The sequence below is a fragment of the Pelobates fuscus genome, chromosome 6, assembly GCF_036172605.1.
Source record: "Pelobates fuscus isolate aPelFus1 chromosome 6, aPelFus1.pri, whole genome shotgun sequence".
Lineage (NCBI taxonomy): Eukaryota > Metazoa > Chordata > Amphibia > Anura > Pelobatidae > Pelobates > Pelobates fuscus.
In genome coordinates this window covers 140,829,423-140,847,158 of record NC_086322.1, presented here as the reverse complement: position 1 = coordinate 140,847,158, position 17,736 = coordinate 140,829,423, and the positions used below count along the sequence as shown (strand labels likewise).

At 36.2% G+C, this 17,736-nt stretch overlaps 1 protein-coding gene across 1 annotated transcript in view; it reads right to left on the bottom strand.

Annotated features, from left to right (window-relative positions):
* LOC134614487 (collagen alpha-1(XXV) chain-like) overlaps nucleotides 1-17,736 on the bottom strand; it is a 167,007-nt gene that overhangs the window by 16,752 nt on the left and 132,519 nt on the right. The window contains exons 22-28 of the mRNA XM_063458370.1: nucleotides 16,409-16,453; nucleotides 11,897-11,977; nucleotides 9,513-9,575; nucleotides 8,155-8,205; nucleotides 7,655-7,681; nucleotides 2,613-2,693; nucleotides 380-415 (exon numbers count right to left, since the gene is read on the bottom strand). Of these exons, the coding sequence (XP_063314440.1) occupies nucleotides 380-415; nucleotides 2,613-2,693; nucleotides 7,655-7,681; nucleotides 8,155-8,205; nucleotides 9,513-9,575; nucleotides 11,897-11,977; nucleotides 16,409-16,453 (384 nt within the window). The remainder of the gene's footprint in view (nucleotides 1-379; nucleotides 416-2,612; nucleotides 2,694-7,654; nucleotides 7,682-8,154; nucleotides 8,206-9,512; nucleotides 9,576-11,896; nucleotides 11,978-16,408; nucleotides 16,454-17,736) is intronic.

Below are 17,736 nucleotides of genomic sequence, written 5' to 3'. Positions count from 1 at the left end.
GGTTAGGCCATCACTGGCCTAAACTGTTTAAACTATCTAACCTCTTCTGTCAATATGGGATTTGGAAGCAGCTATGTTATAGGGCACAAAAACAATACTCAGACATCTGTATTGGCAATGATTAGTTTCCATATATTGGACAGAACAACACTGCATCTTGACTCAATAATTGAGCCATTTAGACGTTAAGCTATAGACTATTTACAGCACAGTGAACAGACTGCTTACATGGACTATCGGCTACAAATGGCCTCTAAGGTGCACACTAATTGATATATAATTTTATTTTATCTACTGGGTTTTTTGGTGATATATTATTCTCCTCTGTGTGATGCTGTGGAGTGCTGCTAAATTTGAGACAGAAACACAAGGGACTCACCCGGGGTCCTGGCTTTCCGTCTAAGCCAGATGCTCCCTGTATGATTAGGTGGAGGTGCACATGACGGGGATAACATAGACGACAAGAATGTGAGATTAGTGAGTGATGCTGGTGAGCACATGGAACTGATTAAAAAAAAACAACAACACGTTACAGGTGACAACATAGATTGTGGGATGGAGTAATGACAGACATTCAGGACCAGAAACTTTAAAAAGTATAAGCACTCTATATCCATTTGTCTTAACTAAAAATGGTTAATAAAGTTCAAACCCGTATAGACATGTAAGTAACTGGAATAGGAAATAGGCACACTAACAACCCAAGCTGTAAGATCCAGTTCTATAAAGTACAATTAAAAACTGATCATAAAAGCCTGAAGAGCTGGCAGGTGGGTGTCTTGCTGGCATGGGGCCCTTTATAAACCTGTGTCCTGCCAAATTGCAAGACCTTTATGATCAGCAATATATTACACGTAATAAAACTGGAGTCAGTGAGTCAATGAGTCCGTCACCATCTGGACACACTTTGAAGGCGAATCAGTGTCTGTGTCACTAACATTGCTAGATTTATGCCCTTATTTCAACCTGGGAAATCAGTAAGAACAGCTAAGGGATTTTTTTGTGTTTGCTTTCTCAAGATGGCCAATACATAAGAAATGCTTGCCACATTGGTTCGGTAAGCACAGAGTAAAAAAAGAAAGTTCCTCTTTGTGTTATTGGAATCGGCATGTCAAAGCTTGGGCTGCCAAACCTCATACTGGCACAGAATGCTGGGAGTTGTAGGCCAAAAGCAAAAACACTGGAATAATTGTTTTAATAGCCTTTCCATAGCACTCCTTGTATATATACCGGCCCACTGTGCAATAATTTATTTCAAGCACGTCAGGATAATGTTAGAAAATAGCATGTTTAGTAATTACACAAATTCCTTGCAAACTGTGAACCACAATAGCAGAGAGATGGCATTAAAATCTACAACTCCAATCTCCAAGACAAAATGTGGTTTAGTGACTAAGCCAAACTTGTTGATGTCTCTAATGTATAATATATTTATATTTGTATATTAATCCAAATCAATTAAGGGAACACATTTCATGCACCATAAACACTGCACCTCACTATAGTGGTTATGTTTCCAGCAGCACCATGTCACCCGCTGTCACAGTAAGGAGTCAAACCTATTTTGAAGGATTTTACTTCTTAGTTGGGATCCACCAGGCACTGCTTAACGCCTCCATTCCAAACTCTCGAAAGCTGGATGTTCCTCAGCAGAAACTTTATGTTAGCTCTCCTAAGCTAAACCGTGAAATGCAGAGCTTAGCTCATTGGCTGAGAGCATCAGCTGATCACTGTTTCTTTGCATGGCAGGAGACTTAATGCAAGTCCCTGCAGAGAAACCTCTGGCGTTTGGGAGATGGTAATGGAGACACATGTGGTGCCAAGCATTCCCCAGGTAAGAAGTCAAACTGTTCAAAAGCAGTTTCTCTCCTTACAATAATGGGTGTCAAGGCACTACTGGCACCAAAACCACTACAGTGAGATGTAGTGGTTATGGTGCTTGGAGTGTTCCTTTTTTATATTCCAATGATAAATTTTGGTGTAAAAATGTAAATAACTTCAGAAATGTGTGAATCTAAGCAATGTGACTTACTGACTATAGCTACAGCTTATTCAACGGTCTTAGTTCTAGAAACAATTTAAATTGAAATGGTTCTAGTGCCATCTAGTGAAAATTATCAAGACTTGTTTTATTCCCACTCTCTGAATAACAGTGATGGTGGACTCTCATTTACAGTGACGTAGGTTCTTTGAGAGATGCTACTAAAATAACAGGACATAGTGTGACACAGTGTAAGTCAATAAGCGTGAGCAAGCAAACAGAAAATCCACATTATTGTTCTTGTGAGTAAGTTCATTAAATTACACAGCACAGGGTAAAACAAACAGTGAATTGAAATATGACGTGATTCACATATTTCTACACAATTAACGTGGACATTACACAAGTACACAAATAACAATTAACAATACATTAGTGTTGGAGGTGTCAGGAAAGTTAACATTGACTGTTGGTGGAAAACATAAGGAATGGTGTTTATTTTTTCTGCTTTAGCACTGTGCTGATCAATGTATGTATAAAGATGGTTTGCAACATCATTTAATCATTGGTATGGAAATAAAAAAGAAAGAAGAATATGGATTGAGGTGAAATTGAATAGATTTTTACTTACTGGAAGACCCAGTGGTCCTCTGTCACCCTTTTGACCTGGCTCACCCCTCAATCCTTTAAGACCATTTAACCCTGGTTCACCCTAAATGTAAAAGTAGATGCCAATTTTGTTTGTTGGCTGTGTAAGCTGGGACAGAAGAGGTTCAATTGTAGACAACGCTGAACATTCCTGCCTGGCACATCAACAAGCACACAAAACAAAGGACATAAATCTGACATGAGGAAAGGCACTTGTTACTTGCTCTGAAGACACATAGGTCAACAACTTTCTAACATGGCAGATAATGAGGATTATGTCAGGAGGACAGAAGGTCAGGACTCCCTTTGTAACTTTTTACTCTAATACAGCTACAGAAAAATATAATTCTAATGGCAGATAAAAGTCCGTTGGCCAATTTAGTCTACCCACTGCTCATCTAAAAAGCACAGGCATTATTTTGGTTTTGTCCAGAACAACTGTGTGTCCTTCTCAGTCCTATTCTTGGGCTGTGAAGTCATCTTCCATAGACACCAGGATACTGGCTCAGTAACTAAATAGTTCAGATATTACACTGTTATTTTCCTAGAGAAATGAGGAAAATAATGGTTTAACCAAGGACAAATAACAATCTATGCCATTTAAAAAAAATAAAAAATCAGGCCACACAACTTGTAAAGTGCCAATAAAAACTCTTATAGTCACATAACGGAGAAACCATGTTATGTCGCTATTTGAATGACAATCTATGCCGTCATAAAATCAAATTGTTCTTTATGGGTCATTTCAAAATGTAATGTCCAAAATTAAGCTCTGCAGGGTTTCCTAAAGCTGCAAACTAAATATGGGAGCAGTTACTGCTTTTAACAGATTATGATAAAAGCAAAAAAAAAAAGAGTTAAGACAAGACAATCTTGAAAATGAGCGGTCATGTCAGAAGAGGCAGCATTTTCAATTCTAGTACAGCACATGTAGTGGCTCGGAATTATACATGAAAAAACATAATGGCCAAGAAGCACCTAACAATAAAAAAAACTTTTAATTTGTTTTCCTAGAAGAATAAATACCAACTATTTCATTGTTTTGTATGATTATAATTGGCTCAGTGACATGCTTTTACAAGATTGTTTCTGCAGTTTTGTTTACTGGCCACGATTTTATCACAGGGAGTTAAAGGGGGGTAGGACTCCCAAGACAGACAGTTTAAAAAAACCAAAACTGAACAATTACAGTAGAACAACTATCACAATCACTGAATTATTTATAGTTTCTATATGAAACCTCTGTAAACCCAATCTAGTGTTATAACGATAATTACATTTTATTTTCTTCCTATGTTTTGAACTATACAAGCACTCTAGCAAAAGTAAATGCTGGCATAAAATGGGCCTGTACATTTCATATGTTGTCAATGTCCCTAGTCTATAAACATAGCTTTAAGTAATAATGCATTTTTTTTTTTACTTATTTTCCGTATACTGCTATAATCAGTATGATAGGTTTTCAATCAGAGAAGCACAAACACACTTTTTTTGTTTGTTTTGTGTACTTTTGTCAGATGGCAGACTGGAATAAGCAGCACACATTAATGAAACCTTTAAGCTCATTACGTTGACTGATTAAAGAGATGCTCAGACATTATTAAGACTAAAAATATAAAGTTCATATTCACCATCCCACTGTGTATTTCAATAAAGCTTAATTTTTCTTGCATTTTTTACAGTTTTAAAAAGGTCAGGCTCAAAGGAAAAGCAATTAGAATGTTGGTAATTGTGGTGTTTTACTTTTTACACAAAACTAAAATTGGAAGAAAAAACATGTACGATTATCATGTTTCACAAAAGTAAACAGCATAATGGAAAAAGTAATTTTAGTATATTTTATTTTATAATGAAATGCTCATTTGTTTGAAAAAAAACATTCTAGAAAACACCATGAGGTCTATCCAGTAAAGTAATGCAAAATATATATTATTGAATAGTAAACTCACAGATTTAAACTACGGTAATTATGTGATTGTCTTGTAACAGGTTCTTTTATTTATTTAAAGCGATATCTTTATTTATTTAAAGAGGTATATTTTCACTGATTATAAATTATAAGAGTGCTAGATATATGTACATAAATAAGTAAAAGTAATAACTGAACGAAAAGTAAATGAGCTACCACTGGCGAAACGGATGTCTGGGGCTCTATTGACATTCCTCATATTATCTGACTGTCTCCAGCTATATTACTATACGACTACATTTTTAAAATATGAACATAGAAACAGGAAGTCAGTGTATTCATCTAGATTTTTTTTATTTTATTTTGGTTGTTTTGCCTTTCTTGATTTGGTAGTTACTTAGTTTGCTAAGCATTTCCTTCCACAGCCACGAGGACTATTAGGATCAATTGGTACTCAGTGGGACGTGGTCGTTATTTTGGGGTGCCCTCGAAGGCACCTTCAGGTAGATATAGTATTTTCCTTCCTGGCGGGTGTAAATCTCTATTCCTCCTGATGGACATTAGCCATTTATCGAGCCATCTAGCCATTTATCTAGCTTTTCTAGTTTTGCCAGAAGGTCAGACTGTGAGCTCCAGTCTGTACCTTCGTCTATGTAACTACCGTATTTTTTAGCTACTTTAGTATATTTATTGTTTCAATACTTTTTGAAATTGTTCACTTTGCTGTAACAGTTGTGATTCACTGCCTTCAGGTTTTATACTTGTAGCAGCTGACAGCCTCTACAATTTCTCCAATATTCGTTCTTACCTTTGTAGCATTTGGGTGTGTATTTCATTTTTTTTTTTTTATGACCCCAGTGGGTCGATTTATTTTCTTTTTTTATCATTTTGTCATTTTGTCATTTTTTGTCAGTTTTTTGGTGTTGATGATACTTGCTCCACTTTTTTTATTAGTTGTGTTAGTTTAACCCCTTAAGGACACAACTTCTGGAATAAAAGGGAATCATGACGGAATATTTCTGTCATGTGTCCTCAAGGTGTTAATAAATAAAATTAAACCAAGCAAATCATATATTTTAGCTAGCATGTAGGTGAGGTAGAAATGTTTTTTTTTTCACTTTACAATGGGGGGCTTCTTACCCTCTAAAACTGTATGTTAGTGTGGTATGGACACTATTAGAATGGAGTTCGACATATATTTATGACCCCTTGGTCCATACAATAGTAAAACTATACTTCACATTTTTCCTTTCTATATAACTTTACTTTCAGCCTACTGTTCATGGGGGAAAATGAGAAGAACATTGTGGTAGAGGATCCAGGTGCCTGACACAGATTTTGTGGCCTATGGGTTGGCTGTGACAAACATAGTGGTGAAAACAAGCCATACACTGTTTCCCAGTTTAGCACAATTTAAACACTGGAACACTGTAGGCAATATAACAACTTTAGCTTGTTCAAAATGTAATTTAAAAAAAAAAAAATAGTTTAAAGGCTTGGAAGGCTTCAAGCTGCACACTGGTGGGAGGGGGGACATGCCTCCGTGATGTTAGCACATGGGGATGAACAAAAGACAACACCGAGGGATACTCGGTGCTGGAGAGAGGTTATTTAAAGTTTTTGTTTTAATTAAATTGCAGTGTAAGTTATACAGTATTTACATTAAATTAAATTCATTTAGTGATGTGAGAGGAGGAGCTTACTTTTTCATGACTGCCCTTTTCTATACAGATTGGATGTTCCATGACAGACAGTCATTTTTGGGTGTTGGAAGTTGGCTGTGATAGAGCATTACTTAAAGGAACGCTACGGGCTCAAATCTTTATAGTATTTGTGCAAAAAAAACCAAAAAAAACATTAGTCTGCCTCCTTAGCCAAGCCTGTCCATGCCAGAAAAACATCCTTAACAAATATATGCACACATCTCTGCCCCAACAGCAGTGAGTGAACTGCTTTTAATTCATAACCTGGCTGCAGACAGTCAGAGAAACGATAAACAGGTAGTGATACCCTTACTGTATGTCTCACTGTGTGTTTTCTCCTGATAATGCAGATTATTTTGTTGTTCAGACCATTTAGTGCTGTCAGTGGCTGAGCCGTGTGCATACATTTAATAAGGAAGTATTTCAGGAGTGGTGAGGGGGTGTGGCTAAAGAGGCAGGCATACAGTGCATTCTGCAAAACATTTATTTTCTTATGCAACAAATAAGGATAGTAAGAGGCCAAAACCTATGAAATGAATTAAAGTTGTATTGGTGCTCAGAGTGTCCCTTTAAACACAAATTAATATCAATAAGAGTTTTAGGGTTGGTTTTATAAACCAATTTTCTGTCTAATGTCAGTTGAAAAGTCATACAGTGTTATTTACTAAAGTGAGAAGAGTCAGGAATTCAAGGTGAATTTCAAATTTGGGGCTAAAATAGAAAAATGTCCAAGACATCAATGCGTCCAGTTCAGTTAGTTTGATCTAAAATTTACTTTGATTTCATGACAATTCTTACATTTGTGAATAACCCTGATACTGTTCTGAACAGTTGCAATAAATTATGGCATTTCATGTAAATGTAAACTTTGTATCACTTGAACTTTGACAATTTAATCATCTGGTTTTAAAGCTTACAGACAAGATATTATTGGATGCATTTACTTCCTTAGTGCGTTTATTTCCAAAACAAAAACTATGAATATGGTTACTCACAAAATGTCATTGTGTGAAATAGTCCATTGATTAAAATATCCTTTCCTTGCGTTTGATGCAATTTTATTGTACTTCTTATGTTTAACAGGACAAGGGAGGGGGGAATCAGAATAAGATCTAATCACCTAATATAGGGAAATAACTGGCTAGCTTATAAGAAATGCACTTTGATTTTTAGTAATGTAATCATAGGTAACAAAAGATAATATAAACATTTAAATACATAAATTTTGAGATTTATTTCTGGGTGTTTTGTAGTAATATTAATTTGTAAGAGCTTAAAGGTTTACACAGTTATCACATGTTAAAATACATTCACAAACAATATACCATGTATGCATGCGCCATTAACATTAACATACATGCACAGTGAGGATGCATTAATTAATTTAATAAATATAGTGCTGCATACACCTACCTTTGGGCCTGGCATCCCATGTGGCCCCTAAAAATATGAGGTAAAATGTGTCATTAACAGGAAGCAAAACAGGGGGGGTGTGAGGAGTGGCATGGCACAACCTACGTATATTTCCTGGTTGCCATGTGGAAACGCAGAAATCGTATGGGATTCAGCTACATGATATAGGACAATTTAATCATGTTCTAGACCAGTGTTGGCTTATTGTGAAATCTCTGATATTTGTGAACTATACACACGGACACCCTAAGGACAGATTCCATATGAAAAATCATAACAGGCAACTCCAAAGTGCCTCAAAATAACAACAAACACTGCAGGGTGCCCTTTGCATTAAATAAAAATATCTCAACACTTTGTCAATATTGGTTATTCTCCCTTATCTGTGTGTTTGTATATGTTTATTTATTTGCATACTTTCTCATTCTCTTACCCTAGCTTAAATGTTTGAAACATACTGTCATAGCTCAGTATGAGTGACATATTTGCTGAGAACTTACCATTGGGCCTGGAGGACCGTGAGGCCCAGCAGGTCCCGGAGGACCAATAATCTGTAAAAAGAAATCATTGGGAAACTTGTTACAAAAAACAAACAAACTAAAGTTCAACAAGAACACTTCAGACCTAACCTATTTATTCCACCATAATCATTGTATATAATTCCATCGGAATGACTAGGATTGCTGTTAAATTTAACAGTGCAAATTTTCTCACACTGTGTGGAGAAATGTGTCACATACATTGTCACATAGGCTATAAACGTATTAATATAAAGACAAATCATTATAAAGCCCATCAATCTTAGTGTAGCACATATAACACTTCCAGACTGCAGCTACAGTGTACTAGTCATCATAATAGTTGCTCATCATTTGTATGCCAGGCGAGGAGCTACAGAGAGAGAGGGAGAGAAACTGGAGAGATATTTCAAAATATTATGATCTAAAAAATAATGCAAAATTTTAGACACGGGTCAATTACTATGCAAACCGGGGGAATCAGCAGGCACATTTAATTAGTCCCCACTCCACCTTAGAAACTATTCCCCCATTTTCAGATCACAAATTATGATAAATTTCCCTCAATGTTTCCCTTCAAGGGAAAACATTCTGGGTGCAAACATTTTATTTATTTAAAAGAATAAATAGAAATTAATTTATGTTTAATTTATGAATGTCCAAGTAAATAAGTAGTGAGTCATGTATATTACAGTATTTAGGGGTAAATTCTGACTTGGTTTAACAATAAATATTATACACATGTACTCACCCACAGACATGTCTTGTGTCAATTAGAATAGGCTATCAAAGGATTCAGAGATTAAAGGAACACTATAGGTACCATAACCACATCGCCAGATTAAGGTGTTGATAGTGCCATTTAATAGAGATTCTCTGTCCCCAGCTACCTGAAGGCCGGCCTCCAATGATGTAATGATAGAGGCAAATTTATGATTCAGCCTCAAGCCATACTAATTTATACAAGGGATTGGTGCAGTGATTGGCTCACAGCACTAAGCTCACACTCTCACCCAATCACTCCCACTATTGCTGGTATGGTATATAGCATAGTGCTGCCTCCACCATTTCGTCATTGGAGGCTGGCTTGCAGGGCACTGAGAATCTGAACTATATAGTGAGTAAACCATTCAATAGTGATGTGGGGCCAGGCAGACTTCAGGCACCATAACCCCTTCCCCATAACCCCTTCAGTCTTTTGAAATGGTTATGATGACTAAAGTGTTCCTTTAGCTTTTCATCTTCCTCCTTTTATTTTCCTCCTTACATACCATAAAATATAAATTGAACATCTTTCTGTAAAATAACTTTCAAAGGGAAAAGCAGTGAATGTCACTCACCGAAGCTCCATGAGGTCCAGGTGAACCATGATCTCCTTTTTCTCCTTTCATCCCATTTGCTCCCTGGAAAACAAAATGCAAGTATTTGGTTCTGTACAAAATCCTTGTATTCCTTTAAAGTTAAATATACAGCTGTGCTCAAAAGTTTGCATACCCTTGGAGAATTGGAAATATATATATATATATATGTACCATTTTTAAACAAAACATGAGTGAGCAGGCAAAACACATTTCTTTTATTTCTTATGGGATTCATATTCACCTGTAGGTGAATGGTACAATCATAAAACAAAACATGGCAACAAAGAAAAAACAATTAAATGACCGCTGTTCAAAAGACTCCATACACTTAGTTCCTAATACTGTGTATTGCCCCCTTCAGCATCAATTACAGTGTGCAGTCTTTTGTAAGAGTTGTCTATGAAGCCCCGTATTCTTGCAAGTGGTATAGCTGCCCATTCATCTTGGCAAAATGCCTTCAGGTCATGCAAAGTCTATGGTCAAACCATATGTTTGAGATCTACCCAGAATGGCTCAATGATATTAAGGTTCAGGAGACTGTGATGGTCACTCCAGAACCTTCATCTTTTTCTGTTGTAACCACTGGTTTTTCAACTGGAAAGTCCAAGAGCGTCCCATCCGCAGTCTTCGTGCAGAAGAATGCAAATTGTCTGCCATTATTTTCTGATAACATGCTACATTTATCTTGTCATCCATTTTCACAAGATTCCTCGTGCCTTTAGAGATCACATCCCCCCAAAACAGCAGTGAGACACCACCATGCTTGACAGTGGGGTTGGTATTCTTTTCACTATAGGCCTTGTTGACCCCTCTCCAAACATAGCGCTTATGGTTGTGACCATAAAGCTCTATTCTGAACACGTCACTTCAAATTAAAGTGTGCCAAAAGCTGTGATGTGTGTTAAGGTGTTTTTGGGCATATTGTAACCCGGGCTTTCTTGTGGCATTGGCACAGTTATGGCTTCTTTCTCAACCATGCAGCTCCTTTTTGTTCAAGTATGGCTTCATATGATCACGATCCTTCAATAAAAGACATTGCTATAGCATGGTCAGTCATATTTTCTAAATCAATGCCAAAATTTCACAATTTCTGCCAGGATATGCAAAATTTTGAGCACAATTGTACATCAGCTTGACATAAATTCTTGAAAATTCTTGAAAATTCTTGAAAACCATGTTTAAATTGTATTTACTTAGATATTCTGTATATAGTTTAGAAATCAATGAACACCTCTGGGCATAAGAGAGAGAAAGAGACCGGATGTAAGACAATAAGAATGGAAGGGACTGTAGAGTAGATATGGTTAAAGACCAAAGAAGAAAAAAGTAAAATAAAGTAATAAAGAAAAACAAGAATAAGAATGGAAGAAAAAATACCATACAGTGTTTAATATAACGATAATTTAAACAAGAGACATTGAGGTTTGCCTTAAGAAGTTGAGGTTAATTTCTAAACTATGAATTATAAATAATTGATCTGGGATTGAAAAGCTACATTAAAAAAGCTAAGAAGTATTACCACTGAGAAGCAAAGGCGGACCCCAGCCAGCACCAAGGGACATTGGCGCTGGACTGACATAAGTAACAGAAGTGGTTTTTAACCCCTTCTGCACCACAGAGGGGGGAGGGCACGATGGAGGGGGAAGCTGTAGTTCGAGGAAAACAACTGGCACTATAGTTTCCCTTTAATTTGACAGGACCACAAGACATGACTCCACCCTCCCCATACTACAAAGTTATGATTCACCCTACTACTAGATAAATATGTTGCTTTCTCTTGACCTTTATCTGGTTTTTTTTTAATTAACATATTAAAAAAAACAGATAAGAAAATCTAAATTAAACAGAACTTGCAATAAAGGAAGGATAAACTTTAGATGACTCTTTACAGGAAGTGTTAAGGAAGGCTGCGCAAGTCACATGCAGGGAGGTGCTAGGGTTCATAAATAAAATGATTTAACTCCTAAATGGCAGAGAATTAAACAGTAGGGCTGCAGGGACATGATCTATACACCAAAACTGCTTCATTAAGCTAAAGTTGTTTTGGTGACTATAGTGTCCCTTAAAAAACAAACAAAGGCAGAACATGTCTAGAAGTATTTCTAGTCAGCAGGTGATGGTTCTACCCAGAAATGTGTGTGTGTGTGTGTGTGTGTATGTGTGTCTGTATGTGTAGGAAATGTTAGGTGCCAATTTTATGTGAATGCCTGCAGTATTTTGGGTGAGACTGATGGTACATACTTAGTTTTAGCTTATCACAAAAATGTTTGTTGCCTTGAGTGAACTCTATATGAAATATATGAGTAGAATTTTGCTTAAAAAGTCCCTTTTAGAAAAACACTCTTTCTCCTTTTTATACTTACAGGCAAACCAGGAAGCCCAATCCCTCCTTTTTCACCAGCCATACCCGCATCCCCATGATCTCCTTTTGAACCTTTAGGACCCTGTTAGACATAACATCCAAATGCTTTAATTACATCCATGTGCTTTAATTACATAAAATTACAAACAGTGAAGCCCGTACAGCATCGTGTACAAAGCGAAGAGATGCAGAAAACAGGTTACTATAAAATGGATGGAAATCATTACACGTTACTTCTTTACTAAAATCTAATTAATGTTAGTAACATAACAAGAATCAAGATATCATAAAAATCAATGCTGCATCACACAGTTTGCTATAAATACGCTAAGTACATTAATAAAAAACATGACATGTGCTTCCAAATAGGAAATTGGAAATTAGTTGAATGCAACTTTTGTGTTCTTCAGGCTCATAAAATTCATGGTATGAATTGTCTTTTTCAAACTTAGAAAATCTTTAGCTTATGAAATTATGAAATATAATATTATTGCCCGAGAGAAATATCTTCCATTAAAAAAAGTTCTTGGTTGACCAAAATGTGTAAAACTCAGGTTCTTCTGTTTCCAGCTCTCTTGAAGGAGAAGGCCTGGTCAGTGGTACGTGGACAGTGTCTTATGCCACGTGGCTCAGATTGCAACTTATGATGTGCTTGTTATTTTCTTCATTTTTATAATTACCCAAGTAAAGATAAATCCAAGGCACGTAAAAATATAGATAAATAATCAACCATAGGGCTGTTGTAAGAAAAACACAGAGAAATACATTTCTCCTTCAGGTTAACTTGCAGGAAATGCAGGAGACGGTAAAGCCTTGCATGTGCAGTATTGCTAAGTGAGCTCTCATTAACGTCTCACATGTAATTAGATTGTTGAGGTCATCAACAGCCTGGAGTGTCCCTTCCTATGCATCATGGGAGTCAGTGTGCAAGGTTTTATACCTGTGTGAGAAGAATCTTTTTAACCCAAATATATTTTTGGTTTAGGTAAGTGAGAAAGTGTACAATTTACCAGTAAACACCACTTAAAATTGTTAAAGTTAATAATACATGTGGAAACCATCAAAGCCATTATGATAGGAAGCATTTATGAAAAGCCCATAATTTGCTTTACTGATTATGAAATTGCGATGAATTTACAAGATGTAACATAATTGGCTGTAGGAAATGAACAGTAAAAATGAAGGTGACTCAGGATGAATCAGACTGGCACTCGTGTAATTATTTAATACTGTTACATGCTAATTGCATTGCAATCACAGTCTTTTCTTCTTAAACCCTTCCACCGAATATCTGGGTCTTTCATGCTGTCATAGTAACAGGTAAATGTTTCTAGAATTTAGGATCCAGACAGACCAGTTTATTATTCTATTACCTGGGAAAGAGGTGCATCCACACAGTGCCATATCAGATCATTACAATGATTTATATTATATTTAGGGAAACCGTGCCACCTAGCTCCAGGGGATTGAAGAAGGCTTGTATTATGGGACAGTAATTTGTGAACTTCAGGACCTCTAAGTTTGGCAGCTGGCTTCCAGGTGCACTAAGCCTTCCCTAGACAGAGGAATGATATTTTGCTCCAGCTACTTCCTGTCTCCGACCCAAAAAGTTAATTTTGAGTATTATTTTTATGGCTGATTTATATCCTTGTTTTGTCATAATTTGATAAATGTTTGTGATAAAACTCAGTAACTGAAGTAATGTTATTTCACAAATAATTAAAACTAAAGCCTAATAGTAAATACACTATGACGTTTGCCGAGTTCTGTATCTCCTTGCCTCCTGTGTAAATTCCGTCTCTAACACTTTATAAGATACTATGCTCATGTTAAAGTCTGCGTTACAGCATTTGTAGCCCAACAACAGCTAAATGAAAAAATAATAATAATTAGCACACCTTTCTTTATTAGTACCTCCTGTATGATGTGTTTGTTTACATGCATTTATCTGTATGTATAACAATATATATACTTGCTATAGTGGTTATGATGTTAGGAGAACCCCAGCACCATTCCCTGTTTTTTGAGCAAACTGATTGCAGCTTAACCGTATCTGTGGAAGCTGGTTGCTGAATCTTATTCATTGACTGAGAGTGTCAGCTAGTCATACTCAGCCATTCTCAGCTAATGAATGACATTCTGTGCATAGAAACCGAGTTATACTTCTTGTACCAAAGGAGTTAACATCAGTATGTGCAGAGATTAATAGCAAAACGCTGCATATACAGGCTCCAGGCACCGCGACTACTTCAATTCACTAAATAGGTCATGGTGCTTGGAATAACCCTTTAACTACTAGAATTGAGTATAAACATTTCTACTTTCATGTATTTTGCAGAATAAAATTTAGTCCACAATAGACTCACTCACCCTTGTTTATAGTCTAGGGATAATTATCAGCCTTTAGAGGAACACATTTCTATGCCAGTAGTCACTGATTGCTAAATTAAAGCCTGCAAGTGTGCTAAAATGTTAGTTCACCCCCTGCTTTCAGACAGTATAGGAAGTGTCAATAGGTCATATCACTCCACGAATCAGGGAGAGGGGAGATGTGAATGGATTCTATCATGTCCATGTTAGCATTACATTAGTATTCTAGAGACTGATAAAGATTGCTCTAATAGTTTTTAACAACTTAATTTGAGAAATATATGATTTAACTGTATTTTCTGTATCTACTTTATTTTAGTAAGCTATACTGCTACTAATGCATTCAGGGTCGTTACAAATACCTATAAGCAAGGTATTTGACCATTTATCTATTTTTGTGACACCTACTGTATGTGAGAAATAATGCATATTTACTTTTATACTAACACTTCAGACCATTAATAAAATATTACACGATAAAGGACACTGTATACTGTCCAAAGCTAATCGTCTCCCACCTATTTTTTTTTTTCATACAGGATGAACAAATAAGTGAAAAAAAAGTGTGGAAATTTAAATAATTTGAATATATTATGTTTGTCAGCAAAGCAACCTTTATGCTGTGTTATAACGTGTTTATATGCTAGTTATGCATCCCTTGCTTCAAATGTATGTTTTGCTCATATTTTTTGCAGTGACAATCTGACAAAGTGCTTGGTAGTGAAGAGGTTAATAAAACAAAACATATATTTTTTTTTTAAGTGACATGCATGTTAATAAATTAACATTGTTCAATTTTACCCGGATGTGCCCAATGTTGGATGTCATATTAGCCAGTTTAGAGAGAAAGACGCGCAAATGATCAGCAGAACATGAATCAGGGAATATGATACAATCATCCCACACATGGAGAAGATGTTTACGTTTGAATGGTAACATTTCACAGTGTTCTCCCATATTTAATTTTATTATTATTTATTTAAAAAAAAAAAAAACACACTGAATATCAGATACAATCACTGAAAGGAAATGTATCAGTGCAGGTATATACAATACATCACATTTCATTGTAAACTGGAATCTTTTACTAGGTTGAGTAAGCTCAAAATGACCCTCCAGCCACATTATCGTCACCAACACAACTTGCATTTTATAGGTTTCTTCCTCATTTAACGCTGTTTTTTTTCCCCATTACAATATCTTTAGTTTGACTAAAAGATAAATAGTCTTGCAGCTTCCTGCATACCTCAACCCCCTTAGCCACGCCTTTCCTATTTACGTACTAGAAAGTATGTACTCAACTTAGCCACTGAAAGTCGAGCTTCTGACATCACTCCACCCCACAGCCAATCACTGTTCTCTTATTATCTGCTCTCTTCCACTTCAGCACAGTTTTGAAAACTTTAATAGATATTCAGAAGGCGGTGATTGGCTGTGTGGACGGACTCAAGTTAGATGCTCAACTCACACTGATCGCTCATTGGCTAAGCTAAGATTCTAATCAGGAAAACATTTTGTGAAAAAAGGCGGTGTGGCTGAGGCTGCAGAAAGCTGCAAAAAAAAAAAAACATTTTTCTTTTTGAAAACTAGAGATATTTGAATGTGGAGAAAACCATTTCTTGTATTTTAAAAGAAAAAAAATATGATCAGTGGGAGAACACGGTGAATACACCATAAACATTTTAAAAACAAAAAGCATCATCACTGCCTGGATATATGCTTTCATTTTTTTTCCTACTCCAAATGTTTGTTAGTTCTGGTATAGTGAGTAATGTTTTACTTAATTATACATAATTAATGGAGGTGTTTTAATGTTTATATTATATGTCGCTAGGCAACCAATACTTCATGGTTTAGTCTTCAAGGTAACACATGACATTGCACTGAAGGCAATTTGCTCTTTTGATGAAGAATATTCGTTCAGTCACATGACAAATGGCATATGTAGAGAGATGACAACTAAGGTTATATAGAGTGAAATTAGTCAATCAATACATTGGCTTAGTCTGATATTTCATGATATAATTGGTGACAAAAGTTCCAGACAGTCGTGGTGCTTAATGTAACATAATCTATACATTATATAAGTAGCAGCCCACCCCCAAATGGACACTGTACCATGATAAATTATTGTACACTTTACCTGCTCCCCATCAACTCCTGGAGGACCAACAGGGCCTCTCTCACCCTGTAGAAACATTATAAATAACTATGAGCTTAAGATTCCTGGACACCTTACACATATTGTGGGATGATTTCTAAAACAAAACCCACTGCAAAACTGGGGCTGGGCCAGTGCAACATCATCACATCCAACATGTTATACGTATAGAGTTTGCATGCTTCTCCTGAACTGTATCTATAGCAGATCTAGAGGAAGATTGGCAACTTTTTTTGCCTGCGGTCAATTTAATGGTCTTTTTTTATTTAAAGGTGCCTTCTACCTAAGTTGCAAAACATAGTAGAAAGGATCTGCTCATGGTAGGGCTGGCATGGGTCAATTGCACCCCTGGACAACAAGTATAGGAGGACTGGCATGCTTGCTTAATAGACAAAGAGTCAGCTTTCCGGTGACTCTACTGATATCAGTGACAACTCACCCTGACATTATGCTTATTCATTGCCATGCACAAACCCACAGTGCCAGGCTAGTGTCTGGCTAGCCCCCCTGCCCCTCTTTTCAGTCATTCCATGAGCTGATCCTTTCTAGGGACAGATTTGCAATTTAGGGGAAAGCACCTGTAAAATTCAAAATCAAAAAAGACTGATGGTATATTCAGATATAATCAAATCAGCAGTATTATGGTAACTTTACTGATGTCATGGATAACAATACATTTCATCAAAATCCACATTTTACTTTGGTAAAATGGATCACATCAAGGTATTTCCTACTTCTGGGTAAAATTAGGATTGCGGACACAGCTCTGAGACTTTAATAAATTATAAAGTGCAAAATTAGGAAGCATCAGGGCAGCTTGCATTATGCACATTGACTATTAATGCATTTATTGTGCTAGATCTTATAATTAATTGTCTTACATGGCCACAAGTCACGTTAATAAGACAAAGCTTAGCTTAAGCAAAGTATAATACCTATGCTCTGTAACTTTCAACTGCATTGTAATTCTATGAGCTTGAGGCTAATATCACTTCCCTCCTGCACAGTATAAAAAGGTGAGTGTAAAAGCCTCATGCTGGAGCTATATACATTAATGCAATGTGCCAGTTTGGCATACAATTTGCAATTTTCTGTTGGAGTCACAATAATCCGTCGTTTACAATAAGCTTTTATAGTTAAAAAATACAGTGGTAACAGCCATCAATATAAGCATATACAGGAGCTCAACGCACCTCCCCGGTGGCTAACTCACCAATAAAGCCATATTACCTGCATAAGCCTATAACCACATGTCTTATAGTTTGATTTATCATTTAATTTATCCTTGTGTTCTTTTATTAACTCCCGTG